Raw genomic sequence first — 23265 nt, forward strand, 5'->3', positions numbered from 1 at the left:
AATCAGAAGGAAAGGACGCTGGACATTTTCCCAGTTTGGGGCATTACTAGATGAGGAGGCTGCCCACGACCCGGGTGCTGACTCCGTGACACTGGGGAACCCAATTTCCACCCGCTTGAGCCTCTTAAGGAGAAAGATCCCTTCTTCCAGTCCTTTGAGCTCCTTGCAGAAAGCCGAGTGACCACAGAGAACCAACAGGGGCTGGGTTCCGTTTATAAATAACCCAGGAACATTTTGTTGTTCACAGGGCTGGGCTTCCCCAGCACACAGGGCTCTGGGGGGATGTGCAGACCATGGTGGGTCAGCGCCAGTGCTGCCAGGGACCCAGCTCCCCAAAACTGCGCTCGGGCCACTGAACAACCACCTCTTTCAGGATCCACAGCCCCAGGCCCTTCCCCGGAACAGCCCAGAAGTTGCATCTCCGGGGTGGACTCCTCAAAGTGCCATGGAGGAGGCAAGCCCTTTGGCTCTAAGGCTGGCCCAGGAAGTCTGGACTGGGCCTGCCGGAGGCTCCTGGTCACCAGCTGGCATACAGCCTTATGGCGACAGCTGCCTAGGAGTCTCAATATCCTCTTTTGAGGAGAAGGCTAGGAAAAAAAAAAGTCTCATGGCTTCTTTTCATGTTTTACGTGGTTGATGGAAAGAATGCTAATGAAATGTAATTAACAGAGGTAAATCAGGGACCTAAGATTGCAGGCGGGGCTTGCCAATGCGCAGAGAGAAAGGGGGGAAGATGATGGATTTAACATTACTTAGTTCCGCAGAAGACACTGAGGTCTGCCTGACCCTCTGAGGGGTGGGTGACCAAACCTCCCACCCTGCCCTGTCTGGCTCCCACTTGACCCAGCTCCCCTAATATCCTGCTTGCTCTCAGATTTGAGTTCCTGCCTTGTCCTTAGTCTGACAGCCTGCTTTCTTCCGATGCAGGCACCCAGCCCTCCAGGCTCCCACACCTCCCAGAAGCCAGAAAGTTGGACACGAGGCCTCTGAGTTCTCAAGTACATTTCAGATCTGTCCAGCCCCTGCCAGGACCCCATCCGCACGTTGGTGTTCTGTGCTGGTTACATAACAATCAGTCCCCAAAGCTCTGACATCACCCACTGAAGATTCTCACCAGCCTGGAAAGCCAAGGGGACCTATGTGTGGCCAGTGAGGATGGCAGGGACATGAGCCTAATAGAACAGCCAGGAACTGGTAAGGGGGTGGCACAGGTCAGAGTGAAAACATAGTTACTCGTGGTGACTTGTAGAGGAAAGTGGAAGTATTTGGGCTTTTAATTCCCCCCAAAGTTCCCACAAGATTTCACAGCTGCCCCACATTTCCCCACCTCCCCATGAAGGGAATTTCCTCTTCCTTAAAACTCTGAGGCCAGAGGGCTTCAACTTCCTCTTTATCCCCTCCCACCCTGCTACAGCTGCAGCCTCTTTAGGGAGGTTGTCTGTTCTTCCCCACGCCCTACATCACATACATCCTCCACCGCGTGTGTCCCTGTCCCAGTTCCCAGCCCCTTTGGCCTAAGGGGAGCTCACCTCTTGCTGCTAGTCAGACTTTCCCCATTGGCCTCTTCTCCCTCCCCATTTTTCTTTCTCTAGTCACCACCCCGCCTTGAATGTTCAGCTTCCTCGATGACCTCTTTCTTGCCACTCCCTCTCCCAAAGCAGACAAAGATGCGGATATGAGAGGAAGTGTCAGGGAAGCAGGGCCGAGAGAGAGGAGGAGGCAAGGAAGGGCAGTGCCGATGAGTAGGCAGCCTCCGGGGTCCTCCCAAGCTTCTGGGGATTCTGAACCCGTGGGCGGAAGAGAACTGCTCGGGGGTGGGTGGGTAGGGGAGACCGCGGGTGGGGCGTGCAGTCAGGAAGCTGGGGTGTTTAACGGGACGTCTCGCGGGTGCTGGAAGGCACGCGGGGCCCCGGACACCCTCGCTCCCGACCACCGCTTCCCGCCCTCCCAACCGAAGCACTTCCGCGAACCGTCCCTTTACGTGAGAGGCGAAACTAGCGTGGTTACCAAGGCACCCGGGACAGGGGCGGGGAGCCGGCAAGCGGATCTCGCGATATTTGGAATCGGCCAATGGGAGACGGGGGAGGGAAGACGGGGCGTGGAGTCCGCGGGTACGACTCTTTCTCCCCTTCGCAGTTCCCCGCCCCGCCAGCCCGGCGCGCGCCCGAACGCGTACACCTGCCTTATAAAGGGCGCCCGGGGAGGCGCGCGCTTCACTCCGCAGAGAGCGCTGCGCGGCCTGTGACGCGCGCCCGCGCAGTGCCGGCCCCTCCCCGCCCCTTCCCCGGCCGCCCCGGATCCTCGCCGCCTCTCCGCCGCTCCTCCCCTTCGCCGGCCGGGCCCGCCTCGGCTGCCCGCCCAGTCCCTGCTCCCAGCCGCCGCTCTGTCCGGCAGCCACCAGCCCGGTCTCCGACAGCATGTTCAGCTGGGTCAGCAAGGATGCCCGCCGCAAGAAGGATCCGGAGCTCTTCCAGACGGTGGCCGAAGGGCTGCGGCAGCTGTACTCGCAGAAGCTGCTGCCTCTGGAGGAGCACTACCGCTTCCACGAGTTCCACTCGCCGGCTCTGGAGGACGCTGACTTCGACAACAAGCCCATGGTGCTGCTCGTGGGCCAGTACAGCACGGGCAAGACCACCTTCATCCGGCACTTGATTGAGCAGGACTTCCCAGGGATGCGCATCGGGCCCGAGCCCACCACCGACTCCTTCATCGCCGTCATGCACGGCCCCACCGAGGGCGTGGTGCCCGGCAACGCGCTCGTCGTGGACCCGCGGCGCCCCTTCCGCAAGCTCAACGCCTTCGGCAACGCCTTCCTCAACAGGTACTCTACTCTTACCCGGGGGAGCAGAGGGGAAGGGCCGGAGCCCCGACGCCGCACTCGGGTCCCGACCCTCCCGCGGCCGTCTCTCCGCCGTCCTTTGTCTCCAAGGCCACGGCGAGACCCTCAACAACCACTCCCTGGTACAGAGTTCCCTGCCGCTTCCCATAGAAAACCCCTCTGGGGCTCTGAGAGTGGGCGTCACCGGCTTCCCCGGCTTCCGTCATCCCCCAAGAATTTTCTAGGTTATCAGTTTAACTCCCACCGTCCCCCACTCCCGGCAGAACCCAGTCCTCCTTCCTCCAGAACTAGGGGTTAGTCTTGCTTCCACCAGCTTCCCCCAGACTGGACACACCTAATTCATTCAAACCACGTTTTCTCTCCTCTAGGATCTATTTCATAAGTGGAAAAATATGGTGAAACTTTTAGCCATTCTCTTTGCCGCTGTGCTGGGCTGTGCCTCCCCTGGGGCTGGTGGTTTTGTGTAGGAGAACGGGGAGGATCTGTCTGGGGCTGCAGACAGATGGAATGGGAACACTTCTCCCAGGGACCGGGGGTTACAGGTAGCAGCATCGGCGAATGGCCTTGGGAGCCCTGGAGTGAGGTTCAGACCCCGAGGCCCTCCGTAGACTCACTAGGAGGTTCCTTAACCTACTGGGGCCTCAGGTTCCCCAGTTAAATGGATGAAACCTGCCTTCTCGTGATGAAAGTAATCAGTCTTCTAAGATTCTAACCTTCACAGTGCTGCGGATAAAATTCATTCACCTTCTCTCGAGTGCAACAACCAAACTCATTTTTCTTTAAAGGAATGCGGAGGCCCTAGTCAGCCCCCACCCCCATGGGGCGCCCGAAGGGACTTCACAGATCTGCCCTCTCTGCCGCCCTCCATTCAAGGAGTGACTCAACCTGCCTTTCAGAGTCTGGGTCTGGGCGAGAGCCTTGACTCTTGCCTTCCAGGTCTCTGCCCTGTGTGATCACAGTCCCTTCCAGACACAGTCCGACTGCACAGGGCGCACCAGCTTGCCCCGGTCCGAGCTGGGGCCAGGCCTACTTCCAGTCGCAGAGCTGACCATTAGCAGAGAAGAGAGGCTGCTGTTGTGCTTGTGCCCTTTCAGACCTTGAGCCTGTCCTCCTGCCACAGCTGATGGCAGTTGTGTGTGGCAGGGCCTGTAAAGCCCTTTGGTGAGACTCCTGAAGAGGCGGGCCCTCCGGCCTGGGCCTCTCTCTGGGGGATACCCATGTTACAGAAGGTCGGTGTCTGTCTGTAGATAGGGGTTGGCTCAGACTGCTAACTGGTGGGCGCGGCGCAATCTTGTGGAAAGTTTGGCTGCTCTGCTGGGAATTCCAAGCATTATTAAGTCTCTATTTCACACAGAACTTTGGGAGCTTAGAGGGGAGGGTAGCTATACCTGCCTCTTTGGCCCTTAGGTCTCTCTTTCTGCTTGCGATAGCAAACCTGGTTTTGAAAGGAGAAACGGGGATATGGCCTATTTGTTGCATTTGCAGACCTAAGGTTTCAGGGCTGGAAGGGACTGTAGACGTCCAGACGACCCCCGCCTCGTTAGTTCAGGACGTTTGTCGAGCTCACCCAGCAAGTGGATGCCTGTTTGCGCAGCCATTGCTGCTGCTCCCACCCGCCGAAAGAGCAGCCCGGGAGTGCTGGGTCCCAGACAGGTGCTTCGCTGCTGTTGGTGCCACAGGACGCAACAGCCACACTTGTTTCCTTCTTGCCACCACTTCATCTCCAGACGGTTCCCCAAATGCTAAGGGCCCTGCTGAAAAGGTCCTTATCAAGCTCAGGGTGGGGGGCCTGGGTTTGCACGGGAGCAGAGGCCGGAGCTGTGTCAGCCTGTGCCTCCTAGCCCGCCAGGGCACACAAAGGGGGCTCTTCTCCGGCTGACACGGCCTCTCCCAGCGCTCTTAAAGAGACCCATTGAGTCATGAACTTCACTTTCCAGCGCTTCCCCTCTAAGTGACTGTTCTAAGATAAAAAGCAGATGGAGTGGCCCCAGGGCCGCCTGTCTCAGTCAGGGGTCCTAAGATCATGCTGTGAAAACCCATTTCGTAGTTCGTACTGCCCACTTGGGGTGCGAAGTGAAATCTGTTGTCAGATGTCCTTGGTGAGAAGATGGGATGGGGTGCATCTGTACTGCCTTCCCCCCTTCGTGTTTTCCACTCCATTTCTTGGGCTTTGCAGAGCACTTGTTTCTGAGTCCTAAGGATGTTAGCTTACCAGGTTCATTCACAAGGCATTTTTATGTATGAGACTACCCAGAGCCAGTTATATTTCAAATCCTTTCAGTTTGGCCCTCTCTCCAGCAAGTCCCTTCCCTAGCAGGAACCCCAGGTCTGGCACGCCCTTGTTTACGGCAAGCGGGCGCTGCTGGCAACTGGGGAGGCTGAGGTCCAAGGTTTGTTCGCCCTGTGGGTCAGCTGGTTCTGCTCTGTTGTGTTTGCAGGTAGCACCTCTCACCCCTGGCCTCTGGGCCACTGGTCACCTGGGGGGTGGGGCCAAAAGGCGAAGCTAATCAGCTCCGATTCCTCCCCATTGTTGGACAGGCAGCTTTAAGCCATCCTACGGACACTGGGTCAGTGTTTTATTTGCTCATAATACCTTTTCCAGAGACGTTTTTAAAGGAGCCTTTCCTGTGTCTAATCAAAAATCTCTGATCTCAGTTGGGACAGCCCTTTGCTGTTCTGGACTATTCCAGTCCAGTGGGCACTGGGCAACCCCGCTGGGCCCTCCGCACTCATGAGTTGCTGACCTCTCCGTGGCTTCATTCTTCATTCTTCCTCTGCAGACTTGGACTTCTCTGAGAGTGGTGTCTACCTCCTGCCCCACCAACCAGCCCACGTGGTCCTCCAGCTTCCACTGGCCACCCACTGCAGTCCCTTCCCCCAAGGAGCTGGGTGCAAGGGGGTGGGGCTGGACACAGCAGTAGTAGGAAAGGACCATCTGTTCAGTGTGTGGAAATGTAGCCAGTGGTTGCAAATTGTAACATGGAGTCCCACGGTTCCAGTGTCGCCCTTCTGCTTCCCTTCTGGGAGTGAATGGTGACCTAGGCTTGTGCAGTTTTCACTGACACATCAGAAATCTGAACTCTTGAACTTTGGGGAAAGCTAACATGAGGATATGCTGATGCGGATCAGTTTGAGTCTGCTGGTTGGTTATTGGTTAAGAGCATATGTACAGTTTGCTGGCTACCCCTGGAAACGAAGGTGAAAGAAAACCTTTAAGCTCCTTGCCCTTGGAAAGGAGGCAGAGGTGGCCACGCGCACAGAAAGCACCACTGGGCCCTCAGAGCAGCAATAACTGAGTCCTGACTTCTCTCTTCCCGTCTCTGGCCCTTATGCAGGTTCATGTGTGCCCAGCTGCCCAACCCGGTCTTGGACAGCATAAGCATCATCGACACACCGGGGATCCTGTCTGGAGAGAAACAGCGCATCAGCAGAGGTAAACAGGCTGTGACAGCCGGGGGGCCCCGAGGTGGTTCCCTCTGATCTAGGATGTGGGCCAGATGCCCCCCCCCCCCGCCCCCAGCTCTGCCCCTGCCTGAGTGAGAGAGCCCGTTCCCCATCGGCCCCGTGTGTTCACAGTGCTCCCAGCCCTGACAGGCAGGCGCTGCTTTCCTTCGTGGGGCCCTTTGCTAAGGTTACAAGAGTGTGACGTGAGACCACAGCCAGTGCTGTGTGACTTTCATGCTTTATGACTCCTGGAGCGCGCTGGGAAGCAAGACGGGATTGGGAGATGGGCCTCAGGCTGCTGTGCGGTCCCAGAACGTCGCTCAGCATCAGCGTCGCCCCCGCCCCTTAGTGTGTGTTTGAAAGCTTCACCTCCCGACGACGTCACACATCCCTAGTGAGTCCTGCAGGCCCTTGAGAGAATGGTTGGACTTCCACCAGCCACCAAGAGGAGACTCTGGCAGGAATTTGTTCAGCGTTTAGGGCCTAGTGGAAATGTGTTTAAATTGCTTAAATGTCGGTGAGCAGCAGCCTCCCTGGGTGGAAGGCCTTTGTGCTGACTGAGTGCACCAGGCCCATTCAAGTTGTGTGAACTCCTGGTTCGATTTTGCCAAGCTTTTCTAAAGACCTGGCTCAGGATGTGCCTGATCTGGGTTCAGTTTCTGTCGCCTGCACTACGGCCCCCCACCCCGCCCCCAGCCTTTTTGTGGAAGGGCGGGGAGCTTGGGGGGGCTGGAGGGCAGGCAGCTGATGCTATCACGGGCCGGGGGTGGAGCCTGTAGCCGCAAATGTGAAACTGAAAGGAGAGTGGGTTCAGAGGGGCTGAGGACCAAGGAAGTTTGTTCATCATTAACTTGCAAATTTTTCCTACACCCCTTTCCCTCGGGCTGCCCTGCCCGGAGTTGTTGAGCTTTGCTGTAGAAGCCAGCAGCCTGAGGCCTGGGGGACAGTGTGTCTGCTGTGATTGTGAGGGGCTGGCAGGTCCTGTGTGCCGACAAACCTTGCTTCTCCTCCTTTCCCGGCCTCTGGGCCCCTGCCTATAGGGTTGCGTCGGAGTCTGCCGAGCCTGCCCTGGCTCCGTCTCTAGACCGGCCTTGAGCTTTTACCTTCTCCACCCGAGCATACCGACATCCCAGGAGTTCAAGGGAGCAGATTGAGGGACCCCTTCTGAAAAGGCGAGGGCCAGTTTTCTCTTGTTGCTGTTACTGTTCCAGCCTGGTTCTGAGAAAGTTGCCTGTTGAGCGAAAGCCTTGTCCTGCGCCCAAGCGAGGCTAGAACATCAGGACCGGTTCCTGTAAAGGGAAAAGCCCACCAAGGGGGATTTATTCTCCATCTCCCTCCAGGGTGAGCTGTCTAAGAGGGACTTTCTTTGAGTCTCGATAGAAATGTCTCTTTAATGACCCGGAGGGGTAAACAGAGGGGCTTCTTCTGACTGGGGGTCCCTCTGGGCGTCGCACAGTGTTCCCAGACCCAGAGGTCAGTTGGTATACATGTCTTCCTTCCGATGAGGGACAGTAGTTCACTAAAAGACGCTTGTCTTCCCAGAAAGCCACCCTCAGTATGACCTTCAGAGCTGGGAGTTAAGGTTTTTGAGGGGGAGGGTGTAAGGCTCCATGGCCCCTGCTGTCACGTAAAAGGGAACTTAGAAACAGCTGTCTTTGACCAGTGCTGGGAAGTTCCCCTGCCGCTGTCTTTGACACTTCAGCTTGTGTCGCTAGACTTGGCCAGCTGAGAGGTTGGGAGTGTAAGTCTCGACACAAAGAGGCGCCCAGGCCCTGCCTCCTCTTTCCTGCCCAGAGCAGGGCCTCGGTGTGTCCTCCAGTCCCACTGAGAGGGCGTGTGACGGGGCTGGGGAGCACGAGGCAGAAGGCAGCCCTGGCCCCCTAGTTGCCTGTGCAGACGGCAGATACCTGGCCAGCAGGAGATGGACTCCATTAGCGTCCCCCCTCCCACTCAGCTCCACCTGTGGGGCCTGCCTTTTCCTCTCCAGGTGTAAGGTGTGGCACCCTGGTTCCCTGGGCAGCCCTCACGACCCATCAGGGGCAGGAAGGAGGGGGCGGTTTAAAGATGAGCACATCGCTCTGATGGGAGATCAGACTGATTTTACTAGACCATTTCTTTTCCTCCGTAACCCTGGAGGTCTTGGTTTAAAGTGTTTTACAAGGTGTTTCCGAGCTGGGATTTGCTGTGGAGTACGTTCAGTGTCAGGATATTATCGTAAGAGAAAGGACATCACGCGGGGCCTCTTAGATGTCCTGGGTGGGGCCACTGGGTGGATGGGAAAGGAGTGGATTTCTCCTTGAGGCCCCACCCATCAGTTATTGCAAAGGTCCTGTGTCGCTGTGTCCAGCAGGGGAAGTCAGAGTAGGGCCATGTGTTCCAGGCTCCCCGGCCGCCGCCTCTCGGCTCCCTTGGCTGCTGGCATGGAAAGCAGGTGTTTCCCTCGCAGAAAGATAGAGCCGTCAGAGAACGTGGGCCCCGGGCGGGCAGCAGAAGCGCCTGCGGCCACCGCCCTCGCTCCCTGGAAACACAACAATCCTTCTGGAGCTTGCATGTGCTTTAGGGTTGCTAATTAATTACACCCCCTTTCGTTTCCCACCCTGTCTGCTCGGACCCTCCAGACCTTTCCCCCTTTCCTGGGGTCCCTAACGTGTGCTGGAAATACTGTTGGAAGAGAAGATAGGACCCCTGTAGGCCCAGAGCTGCCAGGATGTGGCCCAGGCTCTGCGAGAGACCCCTGAGAGTTTCTGCGGTCTCGGCTGCAGTGCCCTGCCCTGCTTCTCTCCGAGTGATTTGAAAGATAACGTCCCCTGTGTCAGCGGAGCAACACCTGTGGACGCAGTGTTCGTTCCCGAGTGCCGCCTGGGTGACAGACACAGGTGCTCCAAAGGGCATCTGGTGCTGGTTGCGCTGGTGCCCTGGGCTTCAGCGTTGCTGGCCACCTGCATGGTCACATTAGGGTCCTTAGCAGCAGCCGTGGGAGGCACCCCTGGTGGGAGTCCCAGCCCAGGAGGCGGGACCAAGCCAGTGCACCCTGCCCCCGCCCCTTGCCCGCCCCCCCCCCCCCCCCCCCCCCCCCCCCCCGTTATGGCCATGTGGCTGTGAGCTGTGCCAGAGCTTTTGGGTCTCAGTTTTTCCCCTGGAAGCCCTGTGGGCAGTGAAGTGTCGTGCGGACTCAGATTAGGAGAGCGGAGCCGGGCCAGCCTTGTGCCTGGTTTTCCGCCGTGTGGACCTGCTCCATGCAGTTGTCACCGCGGCTGCACCTACGAGGGAGCTGCCGCTTTTCAGGAGAGGAAACAGAGGCTGAGAAAAGTTAGTTTATAGCCCGAGGTGGCACACAGGCTAGCGTGTCGGTGCCAGGACTGGACCCTGGCAGAATTTGCCCTCTTCCCGCACTATGCTGACAGGGTGCTCTGGGGTGGAGGAGCCCCTGAGAGCTTGGGGCAGACAGGCCGTGGGCCCCCTCGATCCTTCCTGGGCGGGATGCCTGAGCTCCCCTACGCGCTTCCCTCCCAGCCTGTGGTCACAAGTGTACCCGAGGTCCTGGGCTTTGAACTGCAGTGCTGGAGTCTTCTTTCTTCCCCTGGCTCTGCCTCCAGGCCAGAAAGCGCCCCTCAGGCCACCCATAGACTGGTAGTGGAGGCCCTGGCTGGGGCGTGCTGATTGCCAGGGGCCAGCCAGGTTCACCCTTGCCCTTCCGCTCACTGTCCCTGGTTCCCGGGAGCTGGCCTATTCCTTCATAGTTGGGCACGGCCTCCCCATACCAGAGCTGGAGCCCTCTGACCCAGAGGTGCTAACCTTCCTGCTGAGCCCCCTCCTGAGATGCCCCACCCCTAAAAGCTGTCCAGGCCAATGTTTCGCCACGGATTTGCAGCCCATGGAATGTATCACGAGCTTGCCCGCAGGCCTGGTGCAGGGCCCAGTGCCGTGTGCTGCCTGGCTCTGCAGCGCCCACAGCACAGCTAATGATGGGAGGTGAGCGCTTTCGGGGCCGGGGCCCCCGGAGTGGCCACCACCTCTGGGAGCCACACTGTAAGACAGGATAGCAATAGAGCCTGTTGTTTTTGTCCAGGGTTACAGGAATTTCACGTGGCAAGCTCTTGTCCTAGTGCCTGGTGCACAGTTAGATGTTCTACAAATGGCAGCTGATTGAAAATAAAGACACTGGAAAATCCAGGAATTCCCAGACTTCGATGAGGAAGGTCTTTTCCTGGCCAACGTCTCGAGGAGCTGGAGGGTGGGGAAGCACTGACTCAGCGGGGTTTCCCTCTGGATTCCAGGTCCTCCTCTGGGTGCTGGGGCCCCGTGCAGCGCCCTCTTAAAAGCTTGCCTCTCACCATCTCCCCTGCACCTCCCCACCCTGTCCAGCCAGACAGCTTTTGGCCCGAGCCCTCCATGGGAATGCTGCCCACTCTGCAGAGTGGGCTCAGCCCACGGAGGAGTGGTACCAGCCAGTGCCGGCGCTCGGCACCTGTTCCAAGGCTGCCAGCCTGGCTGCCGGCTGGGTGGCAGCTGGCCTGAGCGCCTACAAATGTTCGGTTTATATTTGGCGTACGAGGCTTGCTTCATGCACTGGAAGCGACCGTTGCCTACACACCATCAGACTCTGAACTTCTTGAGTCCAAACTACACGCCCTGTGTGCCAGTACTAGTGAACATTCACCCAGTGCTTACAGGGTGCCAGGCGCTTCCTCAGTGCCCACAGCAGAGCTGGGAGGTAGAAGCGTGACATCCTCACGTTACAGGTGAAGACACTGAGGCTCAGAGAGGGAATGTGGCCTTGCTGGGGTCACGCCGCTGGTTGTTCAGAAGGTGCGGGATTCAAATGTGGGCCCGATTCCAGAGTCCGTCTGCCATCCCTTCTGGCCCCTGCCCTTCTGTGTCGGTGGGGCAGATTTCCTGAGGTCCACACCAAATACAGTGACATGCGCCTTTTTAGGTGTCAGCTCTCTGAAGCAGTCACGTAACCACCACCATGACATACACAGAGAGTTTCCATCACCCCAGAAGGTTCCTCAAGCCCCCGTGCAGCCAGTCCTGGGCCCGGGCAGCCCTCTCACCTGACACCTGTCCCCGAAGTGTTGCCTTTTCCAGAACGCCATGAGTGGAGTGGACGTCATGAGTGTGTGCCAGGGGCCTCTCTCTGCTTTCACTTAGCCTGTGCTTTTGAGTTCATCCCGTACTGAAGGGCATCAGTGGTTTGCTTCTCCTGTTGCTGTGCTGTCCCATCCAGTGGCCTCACGGTCATTTGTTACCCATTCATTCCCTGTTGAAGGGTATTGGGGTTTCCAGTGTGGGGCAGTTTTGAACAAAGCTGTTATAAGTATTGGTGCACAGCACAAATTTTAATTTCTTAATTTCTCCTGGGCGAACAGGAGGCATGGCGAGGCCCCTTTGTCCTCACCTCTGTGCTGCACTGGAAGAGGCTGTCTCTTAAGAACTTCAGCTTGAGGAGGCTCAGCAGCCAGCCCTCCCAGGGTCGATTCCCAGCTCTCGGTCTCTGTTTTGTGCTCCCAGGCCCAGCACCACTGGGAGCGTGTGTGATGGAGAGCCACGGCAAGAAACACCCCTGCCCTGCAGACTGAATGGCAGGAAACAGAAGTTGATTGGAGACCAACCCTCTATTGTTCATGTTCTAGAAACCTTTGGAATGTATGCAGCAGCTTTCCCCCCTGGCTGCTGGAACTACCTGTGCCTGGAGGGGGGGTCGGGCAAGAAGGTGTCACGCAGTGCTGCCCCCGGCCTCATGCGCATGGGGGCCAACCCCTTGAGGAGGGCTCAGGAACCATGTGGAGGCGGGGAGGTGAGGGCCTTATCCCCACGCCCGATGGGCCCCGCCTTTCTCCCCCAAACCCCCAGGGCCGGGGCTGGGGCAGGGGTAAAGTACACATCACATAGCATGTAACCAGTTTTAAGTGCACGGTGGTTCAGCGGTTAAGTACATTCACCTCGTGCGACCACCACTGCTGTCTGTCTCTGGAACGTTCTCATCTTCCCACTCTTCCCACGCAGAGGCTCTGCACCCGCTGAACTCTAACCCCCTTCCGCTCCTCCAGCGCCCGGCGACCACCTCCAGGTTCCCCCTGTGAGTGGAACCGTATCTGTCCTTCGTGACTGGCTTACGTTAGTGTCCCAGAACGTCTTCGGGGGTCCCGGAGCTTTCTGAGCCAGAGTTGGCCCCCTGGTGGAGATGGCCTGGTGTTGACCCGCCCCGTAGGGCGGCCTTTCCATGCCAGCTCCACCCTGGGACCACGCCGTCTGTGTCCTTCACGGGTCAGTGGTGTCAGTACTCTCACTGCTCAGCCCCCTCGGCCCCAGGCACCCGAAGCTACAGACCGGTGTCCCCATCTCTGTGGGTGGGGGCACAGTCTTCTCTTCCACCAGGGACACCGCGACTTCCCACTCGCTGTGGGATTGCCGTGCATCCAGTGGGGGCTGGTGCCTGATTAAGGGACTGACCGTAGCCTGTTGCTGAGGCTGACCTCTAGTGTGTCCTGAAGCCTGGAGGCGCCCTGCCTTGGGCGGCGCCGGGTGGTGGGGCACTGGCCCGCGGTCCCTGTACTTGTCACCTGCCGCAGAGCTCCAGGCTGCATGGGGGCTGAGGCTGCCTGGCCAGATTGCGGGTTGATGGATGCCCTGGGCAGTGTAGCCCAGGTGCCTGCTGACAGGCCATTTCTCCAGGCCCAGAGAGGTGTTGGGGGGGCTAAGGGACACGGGGTGGGCCTGGCGGTGGCTGCCGCCTGGTTATACGTGCTCATAGACCTACAGTGACACCACACAAGCCTCAGTGTTGGGACCCTTTTCGTGACCTATGGGTGGACTTGGCCAGCCATTGTGTTTCCCTCACCAAAAGTGAGTGTTTTCCCATGATAAACAGGAAATTTCATTCACCTGCAAAAAATGGACTTAGCTCTCTTGGCTGCAAGCTGAGGTGCTGGCGAGTAGCTGGGTGTGCGGGCGGCAGGGGCACTTGGCTCTGGCTGGGGGTTAGGGTTCCACAGGCAGTGACTCCGGTGCCTCGCTCCACCTCCTCCCCACCTTCCCCCACCGCGCCTGATCCCCCACCATTGGGGGAGGGGGTGTGAGGCCGTGTAGGGTGGAGTGTGGGGGTGACCTCACTCCCCACCGCTGTCCTCACTTCTGGGCCAAAGCTAACTTGGGCTCGAGCCCAGCCCATCAGGGCGCCCCTCTTCCCAGTGCCTTCGTTTGGCTTCTCTGCCTCCCCAGCTGTGGGGCTCTGGTCATTTGAACTTGTGCTGGTGTGAGGACAAACAGTTTGAAGAGGGGAGAAGTGGGGCCTCATTTTTGCCAAGAGGGAGCCGCAGTTTGGTCCTGAGTCATCCCTTGCTCAGCACTGACCTGCTGGTCCCGGAGCCGGCCATAAAAGGCAGCGCAGGGCCCTGCACACTCCCCAGCAGGGGCAGCGCTCCCTGCCCTGCTTTGCTCAGCCTGCTCCTTGGTTCTTTTCTGCTGACGGCTTTGTTCTGGGCGTCTCTTCTGGGGCGCTGGGGCTCAGCTGCTCGGTGTCCTGGGGCCACAGGGCCGTGTACTTTGGAGCCTGCAGCCTGTGAGGGTTGCTTTGCTGGCAGCTATCACGGGAGCGGTCTGGCACTTCCTCCATGCCCGGCCACACTGAGCACGGGCAGTCCGGTGGCCCTGTTACTTCCAGCCAGCTGCCCCAGCCTTCAGGAGGCTGGTTGCTCCCCTGCCTGTGACTCTGACTGAAGTTCAGAGTCACAGGGCTTTGCTGCCCCCTGCTCCCCCTCACCTCCACCACCTTACCCCCACCCTGTTAAGGAACCCCAGCCAACTGAGTGGCGGCTTCTGATCAGAGCATCCTATTTCCTGGTGTGCTGGGGTGGGAGGAGGTTGTACATCGCTGCCCTGGAGAGGCTGCTGTGCTGAGCAGACAGAAGCAGTAGCTTGGGGGGTCTTCCTTAAGTTTCCGAGTCTTGCCAAAGTATGAAAACTCATCTCTGACCCCAGAGCCAGGGACAACACTTGTCACCCTTAGTGCTCAAGCAGAAGAAGTGCAATCCCAGGCTGCCTGTCCCTTGTTCCAGTGGGCTCTGTCGCCTCTCCCCTCGCCTGCCCAACTCACGGAAGTCATTCCAATGCCCGGGCCTGTTCTGGGAGCCAACATTTTGTCTAATGTGACCATCCCATGATGTTAGAAGGAGGAACAGCTTTTTAAACTTTACAGAGGAAGAATGAGTAACTTAGGAGTTAAGAACTTAAGGTCACAGAGCCGGTGGCTAGAGCTGGGAGCTGAATCTAGAGCTGCCTTTGTTAAAAGCCTGCGTTCTTTCTGAGTGCCCGGGCATGGGAAGAGGCTGGGAATGCCGTGGCTACAGGTGCGCAGGCCATGCTGAAGCACACTTGAACCTGGAGGGCTGGTGGCCAGAAGGCTTATCGTCTGACCAGGCAGGGAGGCGGCAGCTCTCCGGAGGCGGCTGTGGACTTGCACGCAGCCCTGGAGCTGGGATTACTGCCCGGGTTCCTGAGGACAAGGACTGCCTTTCCTGTGCCCTGCAGGTGGCACTGGGCCTTTTCTCGACACTTTGTCCTCTTCTTAGGTGTCCTCCTCTGCCCGCTTACTTCTCTGTCCCCATAGTCCAGAAAACGTAGGTCTGAATCCCCACCCGGCGGAGGGGAGCGGGGATGTGATTGGCTGGTTTCTGGACGGTGTCCCCGACTCTCCTTCAAAGCAGTGGCTTCTCTGGCTGATTCCGCGGAGCCTGACCACTCTGGGGAGTCCAGGTCGTGTGGAGAAAGGCCAGCCTACATCTGGGTGTCCCGTGGGGAGCAGGTGAAGGACAAGGAGATGGAGCCTGGGGACGAGGGTGCTTGCCCTGAATCAGCCAGAGAGGCAGCAGCAATGCAGGGGCTGGGACCCAAGATCCCCCAAAACTCCTAGGGCATTGTTCCCACAGGGCTTCCTGGGGGTTCCTGAAAGGAGAGATAGAATTTTCACTTCCTCTGGGCTCAGTGGAAGAGATGGAAACATTTTGAAGAGGTGTAATTACAAAATAGGACACATTAAACTGCCATTACAGAAACCCCAAAATCCACTGGCTTAAATTGGATACCAGTTAGCTTGTGTGAAAAATAACCGTCCAACCAGGCCACCCGCAACGGGTGGCTTTCGTCTCTGAACCCAGGGTAGCTCCCCGGGGTGAGGGACTGAAGCCACCCCCGCTCCGTTTACCACGCAGGCACTCCAGCCCCCGGGGGGGAGGGAAAAGGACAAAGCACTCCTACTCTTCCTCGTTCATTTTTGCTGCCCCACAGCTGGGGCACAGTGAGCGCAGCTGCAACGAGACTGGCCTGTCCTTACAGGAGGAACGCCAGTGGGCGCCCCGTGCCACACGGGATCAGCCCCTGTTGTGGAGCAGAGGTCACCAGACTTTTCTGTGGGGTTGGAGACTTCATACTTTTGGCTTTGCAGGCCTTACGCCTCTGTTGCAACAACTGAGCTCTGCTGTGGGAGACAAAAGCAGCCACAGGCAGTGCAGCTGCGGGCGGTCTATTCCATAGAACTTCGTTTACAGAAGCAGCGGTAGGCCCGACCGGGCCCCTGAGCTGTAGTTTGCCAGCCCCCGTGGGAGAGGAGGCATGAGGTTCCTGCAGGACAGGCAGCCTGGACAGACAGCAGCCACACACAGCACTGCTGTTATTCGCTGTCACCGCTGTGCTGGGGCACCCGGCTGGCGGTCCCCGAGTCTGTCCTCGCCGCACAGTGCTGAGCTGCGCTGCTGGGGTCTCCGCGTTACTCCTGCCGTGGATTGACCCACTTTAGAGCCTGGGTTTCCGGACCTTTGCATTACTTATTTTCTAAGCGTCTCTTAATGCCAGGTGCTGTGTGGGTGAGGGCGCTACCGTGGTGGGTGCAGAAACGGGGGGACCTGGTGACCCTGCCCTCGGGGTGGTGTGCTATCTGTGTGAGTACATTCTGGAAATTTAAATGGCCCCAGGTGGAGAGGCACCAGGTCGGGTCAGTCTGCTCCCCGAGGTCCCGAGCTCACCCTTCTCCTCCCGCAGGGTATGACTTCGCGGCCGTCCTGGAGTGGTTCGCCGAGCGGGTGGACCGCATCATCCTGCTTTTCGACGCCCACAAGCTGGACATCTCGGATGAGTTCTCGGAAGTCATCAAGGCCCTCAAGAACCATGAGGACAAGATCCGTGTGGTGCTGAACAAGGCCGACCAGATTGAGACCCAGCAGCTGATGCGGGTGTACGGGGCTCTCATGTGGTCCCTGGGGAAGATCATCAACACCCCCGAGGTGGTCCGGGTCTACATCGGCTCCTTCTGGTCGCACCCGCTCCTCATCCCTGACAACCGTAAGCTCTTCGAGGCTGAGGAGCAGGACCTCTTCAAAGACATCCAGTCGCTGCCCCGGAATGCCGCCCTCAGGAAGCTCAACGACCTGATCAAGAGGGCCAGGCTGGCCAAGGTAGACCGGACTGGGCGCGGGGTTGGTCTGCCCTGCCCTGTGGGGTGCCCAAGACCCGTCTCTGCCGACACCCCCCCCAACTCTGCCGCAGTCCCACTGCGCTGTGTTTGAGCCAGGCCTCTCTGTGACTTGTGGGCACAGCCTGTGTTATTGAGATTCCTCTTAATGCATGTAAACCTCAAACTGGAAGGTGCCACCGTGCCAACAGGCAGCCTGCGGAGTGGGTGGGGGACTGTGCAGGTTAAGTTCTCATGGGCTCCCCCTCCCAGGTCTCTTTCTCTTTTTTAATAAAGATTTTATTTATTGTTAGAGAGAGGGGAAGGGAAGGAGAAAGAGAGGGAGAGAAACGTCGATAGGTTGCCTCTTGTACACCCCCCAACCAGGGACCAAAACCTCAACCCAGGTGTGAGCCCTGACTGGGAATCAAACCGGTGACCTTTCACTTTGCAGAACAACACCCTACTAACTGAGCTACACCAGTCAGTGCCCTGCCCAGGTCTCTGGAGCACTGATGTACACTCAGCATGTGCTGAGTGCTGGGGACGCAGTGGGGACTAACAGGTCCCCACCCTTCTAGCGCTGGTTAGCTAATATGAACAGCAATTTATTTGTACCATCTTGGGGAGACCCCAGGCTGCTGCAGAAGAAGGTGACTGGAGTGCTCTCAGTCCGGCGGGCCAGGCTGCGGGGCCTCTGATGGGAGCTGGTGCTTAAGCCAGGAGAGGAAGCTAGTGGAGAGATGGGTTTTGAGCCTGTGGGCCCAGAGACAACTCTAGGTGGCTTCAGCCCCCAGAGGCCTTGTAGAACCATCCCTAATCCTCCATGGAAGCACAGGGCCTGCTGGCAACATCTGATTGGCTCAAGAGTTTGGAATCTCAGTGTCTGGCCAAGCACATGAGACCCTGGGCCTGGGAAATGCCACCAGGACCCTTCAAACACAAAGGAACAGAGCGTGATCCCTGAGGACATCTGATTTTTGCATAGTGCCCAGTCTAGAGCCTGCCTGGGTGAGTCTTCAGGCTGGGTCAGCGTTCACATGAGGATCACTGGTCCTCGAGGCCCAGAGCCCGGCCCTCAGCCGTAGCCGCTCGGCTGTGGCGGCCAGCCGGGACCCTTGTGCATCACCGACTCTGATGAAACGGGGGTGGAAAGCCGGCAGAGGGTGGGAAGGCGTTCCGTGGGTGTCGCGGCTGTGGTGAAGGAGGCAGTCCTGTGGCCAGTGGAATAGTCACCCTGGCTCCCAAGTATCCTAGCAATGAGGCGTCCCCACTGGGGGGCCTGTCCTGGGAGAGCCAAGAAGAGTCCCATGGGCCATGTTCCTGCCTCCCAGGAGCTAGCCTCCCGTGGGTAGCCCTGAGATTCGGAGACTCCTCTGTGGACAGAACACGGTGGCCCAGGGCACCCCAGACTGTCTTGAGGCCTGGCGTCAGGTAGCATTTGGCCTGAGCAATGAGAACTGACCCATACCCTTTCCTGCCGGCCTGTGTCTCCACCCTGGTTACTCAGAGTGCTCGTGGGCCAGCAGAGAGGAGCTTGCCAGAAGGTGGGTTCTTGGGCCCCACCTCTGCCCTGCCTAACCGGAGTCTGCGTCTGATCCCCTGGGCATCTATATGCAGAGTGAAGTTGCAGGGCTGTACGTTTTTCTAGATCAGTAACTTCTGGAACCTTCCTAGTGAGAGCAGCTTGTTCTAAGAAATGAACCTATGAGAAAACCTGAGTAATTGGCTCCTGGCCTCAAAGGATGGAGGGACTTCTGGAGCTGATGGAGGACAGGCAATGAACAGAGGAGAGACTGGTCTAACCCCTGCTCAGGCCACCGGGCAGGGCAGCTCCCCGCTCCTGTGCCCAGCCCCTCTCCCGGCAGGTCTGCCGGACCTCTGGCCCAGCCTCCTTCCAGGACAGAGCAAAGGGCAGACCTGGTCAGCCTGCTCATTTACAGAAGTGGTTGTGCAATCCCTGGCCTGAGGGCGCATTGAGTCACCGGGCCTGGGAAACCCCGTGGTCTCCAATCTTGCTCCCCACCTGCTGTTCCTTTTCCTGGAGTGCGTGGTTCTCTCTGTGCCACTAGTTGACTGTGACCATGTGACGGGCCGCTTCCCCGGCGGTTTTCCACCAGGCTCCTAGACTAAGACAGACAAGGTCAGGCCAGCAGAGGGGATTTGAAGGAGTGGAGTCTGGGAGAAGGGGGCACAGGCTGACTGGCCGCAGCCCGTGGCAGCTGGACGTCACTTAGCAAAGTAGAGGATTTGCAGGGCTGGTGCCCTTGGAGTGTTGCCAGCATTACCCGCTGTGGGGAAACAAAGGGTGTGCCGCCCTGAAGTTGGCAGCTGTCTGAGCAAGGTATTGAAGCTAAGATAAAGCTCGAACATCTGGGAAAAGCCTTGTGGGATTTTCTAACCCTTAGTCATCCGGAGGCTTTCATAATGACAAAGAGGCGCACAATTCAGGCTGCTCAGGGAGGGAGCGTCATGACCCAGGTGTCGTGTGCACAGGCAGGGTGGTGGGGGCCTGCGCCTCTGCCACCTGTAGTGGCAGAACATGGGCTTTGGGCTGCCTTTGGCCTCCTGCATCGCTGAGCCCAGCTGCCGGCCACACTCCTGACAAGGTGACCAGGAGCCCCTTCCCCGTCTTCCCAGGTCCACGCCTACATCATCAGCTCCCTCAAGAAGGAGATGCCCAACGTCTTCGGTAAGGAGAGCAAAAAGAAAGAGCTGGTGAACAACCTGGGCGAGATCTACGCCAAGATTGAGCGGGAGCATCAGATATCCCCCGGCGACTTCCCGAGCCTCCGCAAGATGCAGGTACAGTTCCCCGCGCCCTGAGCGGGCCCTTAGCCAGCAGGGAGTGAGGGAGGCATGGGGCAGTGGGTCTGCGTGGAGGGGCGGCTCCCCAAATGGAAGCGTCTGGGTTAGTCACCAACCCGCCACCCGAATCAGAGAGTTGACCCAGGTCCTGAGGGGAGTGAGGTGGCAGCCTGGGCAGTGAGGAGAGGAGGGACTGTGCCAGGCACTCTGGCCTCATCCCAGTTAATTCTCGCCCTACAAGGAAGGGACTGTTTTTAACCTCCTGACAGACACTAATGTGCGAGAGAAATGCCCCTCACACGCCCTAGCCTGGGACCTGGCCCGAAAGCCAGGCATGTGCCCTGACTAGGAATCAATTTCGGCTCACAGGCTGGCACTGCCCCCACAGAGCCACACCAGCCAGGGCCTGGTGGGCTAACTTAAGTTGCCTGAGCTATTGAGTGGTTGGGGCTGTGGCCAGGAACCCGCTCTTCCTCTCAGGAACCCTTGCTTTGCCCACGCCACCTGGAGCCTGGGAGGGGCCTAGCCCACCCTTCTCCTTCCTCTCCGCCCCCCACAGGAACTACTGCAGACCCAGGACTTCAGCAAGTTCCAGGCCTTGAAGCCCAAGCTGCTGGACACAGTGGATGACATGCTGGCCAACGACATTGCGCGGCTGATGGTGATGGTGCGCCAGGAGGAGTCCCTGATGCCCTCCCAGGTCGTGAAGGGTGGCGCCTTCGACGGCACCATGAACGGGCCCTTCGGGCACGGCTACGGCGAGGGGGCTGGCGAAGGCATAGATGACGTGGAGTGGGTGGTGGGCAAAGACAAGCCCACCTATGACGAGATCTTCTACACGCTATCGCCTGTCAATGGCAAGATCACAGGCGCCAATGCCAAGAAGGAGATGGTGAAGTCCAAGCTGCCCAACACGGTGCTGGGGAAGATCTGGAAGCTGGCTGACGTGGACAAGGACGGGCTGCTGGACGATGAGGAGTTCGCCCTGGCCAACCACCTCATCAAAGTCAAGCTGGAGGGCCATGAGCTGCCCACTGACCTGCCCCCACACCTGATCCCCCCCTCAAAGCGGAGGCTCGAGTGACCACCTGGTCGCCGTGCATCCCACCGTCTCAGTGCCCAGCCAGGCAGACACTAGGGGGAGGGGACGGGTCACCAGTTCTCAAGGTCCATAAAGACTGAGTGGCTGTTTCCTCGGCTCTTGAAAAGGAAAACCACCATCGTTCTTTTCAGGCTGTTCCTGGGCGCAGCAGGGGAGGCAGGGGTGAGACTCGTATGTGAATGATGGAATTTTATGCACAAGAACTATGGATATTTTTAATATATAATGTTAGAGGCGACCTACTTTCTTGCCTCCTCCTCCGTCTGACAGCCCCATGCCTTCATGCACACAGTTCTGCCCTCCCACCCTTGCCTCCGCTCTGGCTGTGCGGCACTTACTGCCACCGTGACGGTCCCGGCTTGCCCAGCCTGGCAGCTGCTGGACCCTGGGGCTGTGTGTCGATAGGAATGACTGAGATGTTTATTCCTAAACTGAGTCTTGTTTCTTCCGGCCAGTGGCTTCCTCCCCGTGCTCCCGGACTCTGTTGCTGCTTGTGCCTTCCGCCACCCTCAGCCCTGTGGGCCCTGCCCTTGGCTCTCAAGGGCTCCCGCCCCTCGCGTGGCAGTCCCAGAAGCAGGCCCAGCTGCCTTTTTGGGGTGTCAGGGGGATGGGTGGGTGTGAGAGAAAGTGTTTTTCAGAAAAATATATAAGCTAGTTTTGGTTCTGTAAAAGTAACGCCTTTTATACTTGGCCAAATTTTCCAGTAACTTTCCAGCCACTCGTTCAGAAGCTGTGATTTTTGTCACCTTTCCTGTACTCCAGCTTGGGGGGGGGGGCAGCTCCCCCCAGGAGCTGTTAGACATGGGTATGTGCAGAGCCCACCCCACTGGGGACCCCTGCAGCGTTATCTGCTGCACCCCTAGTTTCCTGAGACATTCTAGTGCCCCTCCCTGCCTCACCCTTGGGTGGGTGCTGGGTCCTTATGGACCTGGTACGGCTTGGTGCTCCAGCCCTGGCCTAGTGGCCAGAGACCAGGGGTAACCCAGCCCCTTCCCTCTTTCACCCCCCTCATTCCCCAGGGAAGCCCTCTCCTTCCTTCCTTCCCTTGAGTGAAGGGTGTCGCATGACTCGGAGGTCCTTAGAACACCTTCCCCGGGCAAGCAGTCACCGTGAAGCAGCGAGAGGCAGGTTCAGTCTGCCTCACTCTCGTGCCTCAGCCAGGCTGCCTGAGCTCCGAGGACCTGGGGCGGCCATCGCAGAGCCACTGTGGCAGGGGGAGCAGGCTTCCCACCAGGCACTGCTGTGGGGGTCAGAGGGACCTTTCACTTGGATCTCTCTAGCCCATGCCCACCCTCCCAGTGCTGCCCTCCAGGCTTCCGTCTGCTGGGTCCCAGTGCCCGGAAGCTGGCTGGGTTCTGTCCAGCCAGCCTCAGCCACCGTCCCACGTGGTAACAGGTGAGGATGAAGGTGCATTGTTGAGTATTCACTGTTTGGGTGCAGTGGCTCATCCATGCTTGCCCGTGGGAAGAAAAGCAGCCAGGATAACTTTTTCTCCCATTAAAAAATTTTAACTGTGCTGAACCTGGCATCTGGTGCTTTGTCGTCTCTCCCAGGGCCCTGCTCCCCACAGTGCCTGTGGGGGCACTGGCAGACCACTTGGGGGACCAGGTGCCAGGCTGAGGTCCATGCCCAGTCACTCTCAGCTCTGGCAGCTACTGCCTCCTAATAGACACCTGCAGGCAGGGCTGATGAGCCCCTTTCCTTGTGCCTGGTGGGGGCTGAGCAGTAGTTTATTTAAAGACGGGGTGGAGAAGTTGAGAGAACTTTGATAACAGAGCTAGCTACCTGCCCTGGGGTTGGGGACAAGGTGTCTGCCTTGTACGACCTTCACAGCGTCTCCTCCAATCTGGGCCCCACCCTCACCCCCGACAGACAGGTGGGCACCTGTGGGGCTCTGGGCACAGGAAGGGTCAAGTAGAAAAGGGTTGACTGGACTGGTACTAGCCCCAGGGAGATTTGGGTACCAGTGAGGCTGGTGGTCTGACCAAGCAGATAGACCTCGACAAAAATAACAATTACTGAGGGTGGGGCCAGCCCTGTCACAGGACGAGGGAGGAGAGCTGTGTACCAGCAGAGGGAAGCGAGACACATTGGGAGCTGTGCACCGGGGAAGGGTTCAGACTTGTGCAATCAGGGTGGGGCACGCTCCAGGCGTGCTTGTGGCAAAAGCCTATGAGCAGGTGCCTGTGGTTCTGCGGGCCAGGGTGTGTGTGCCAGCCAGCCCTGGCAGTGGGGGTCTGGTCTGACAGCCGGCACCTGATTGGCAGCCCTCCTGCCACCACTCGGCAGGTTTGCCTTCTTGACCACCATGACTAGGGAAGTCGGTGTTCACCCCCGTGCCACAGCCAAGCCGAGACTCGGCTTGAAGAGCAGGCGTACAGGACGAGAGGCAAACCCAGTCTGCCTGACTCCCAAGTGGAAGTCCCACGGGACTCTAACCCGAAAAACAAGATTACAGCTCAATTCTGTAGCAATAGACTCAGATCCAAGAAACCCACACGGAACATTAAATAGAGTAAATGCTCTCCCTGCAGCCTGGGTCCCTGAAGGCTTAGCACAGCCCCTCGGTTCTGGGGGGTCACCCAAGAGTGCAATGTGCTTATTCAAGCTGATAGAACACAAAGC

General features: G+C 58.4%; 1 protein-coding gene across 1 annotated transcript; it reads left to right on the forward strand.

Moving 5' to 3' along the window:
• Nucleotides 1-2209: 2209 nt before the first annotated feature.
• EHD1 (EH domain containing 1) lies at nucleotides 2210-22155 on the forward strand. Its single transcript, XM_024574386.3, has 5 exons — nucleotides 2210-2821; nucleotides 6175-6272; nucleotides 16322-16734; nucleotides 19371-19535; nucleotides 20098-22155. Exons 1-5 carry the CDS (start codon nucleotides 2418-2420, stop codon nucleotides 20620-20622), a joined length of 1605 nt encoding a protein of 534 aa, XP_024430154.1. The 5' UTR covers nucleotides 2210-2417; the 3' UTR covers nucleotides 20623-22155.
• Nucleotides 22156-23265: the final 1110 nt, after the last annotated feature.

The sequence above is a fragment of the Desmodus rotundus genome, chromosome 5, assembly GCF_022682495.2.
Source record: "Desmodus rotundus isolate HL8 chromosome 5, HLdesRot8A.1, whole genome shotgun sequence".
NCBI lineage: Eukaryota > Metazoa > Chordata > Mammalia > Chiroptera > Phyllostomidae > Desmodus > Desmodus rotundus.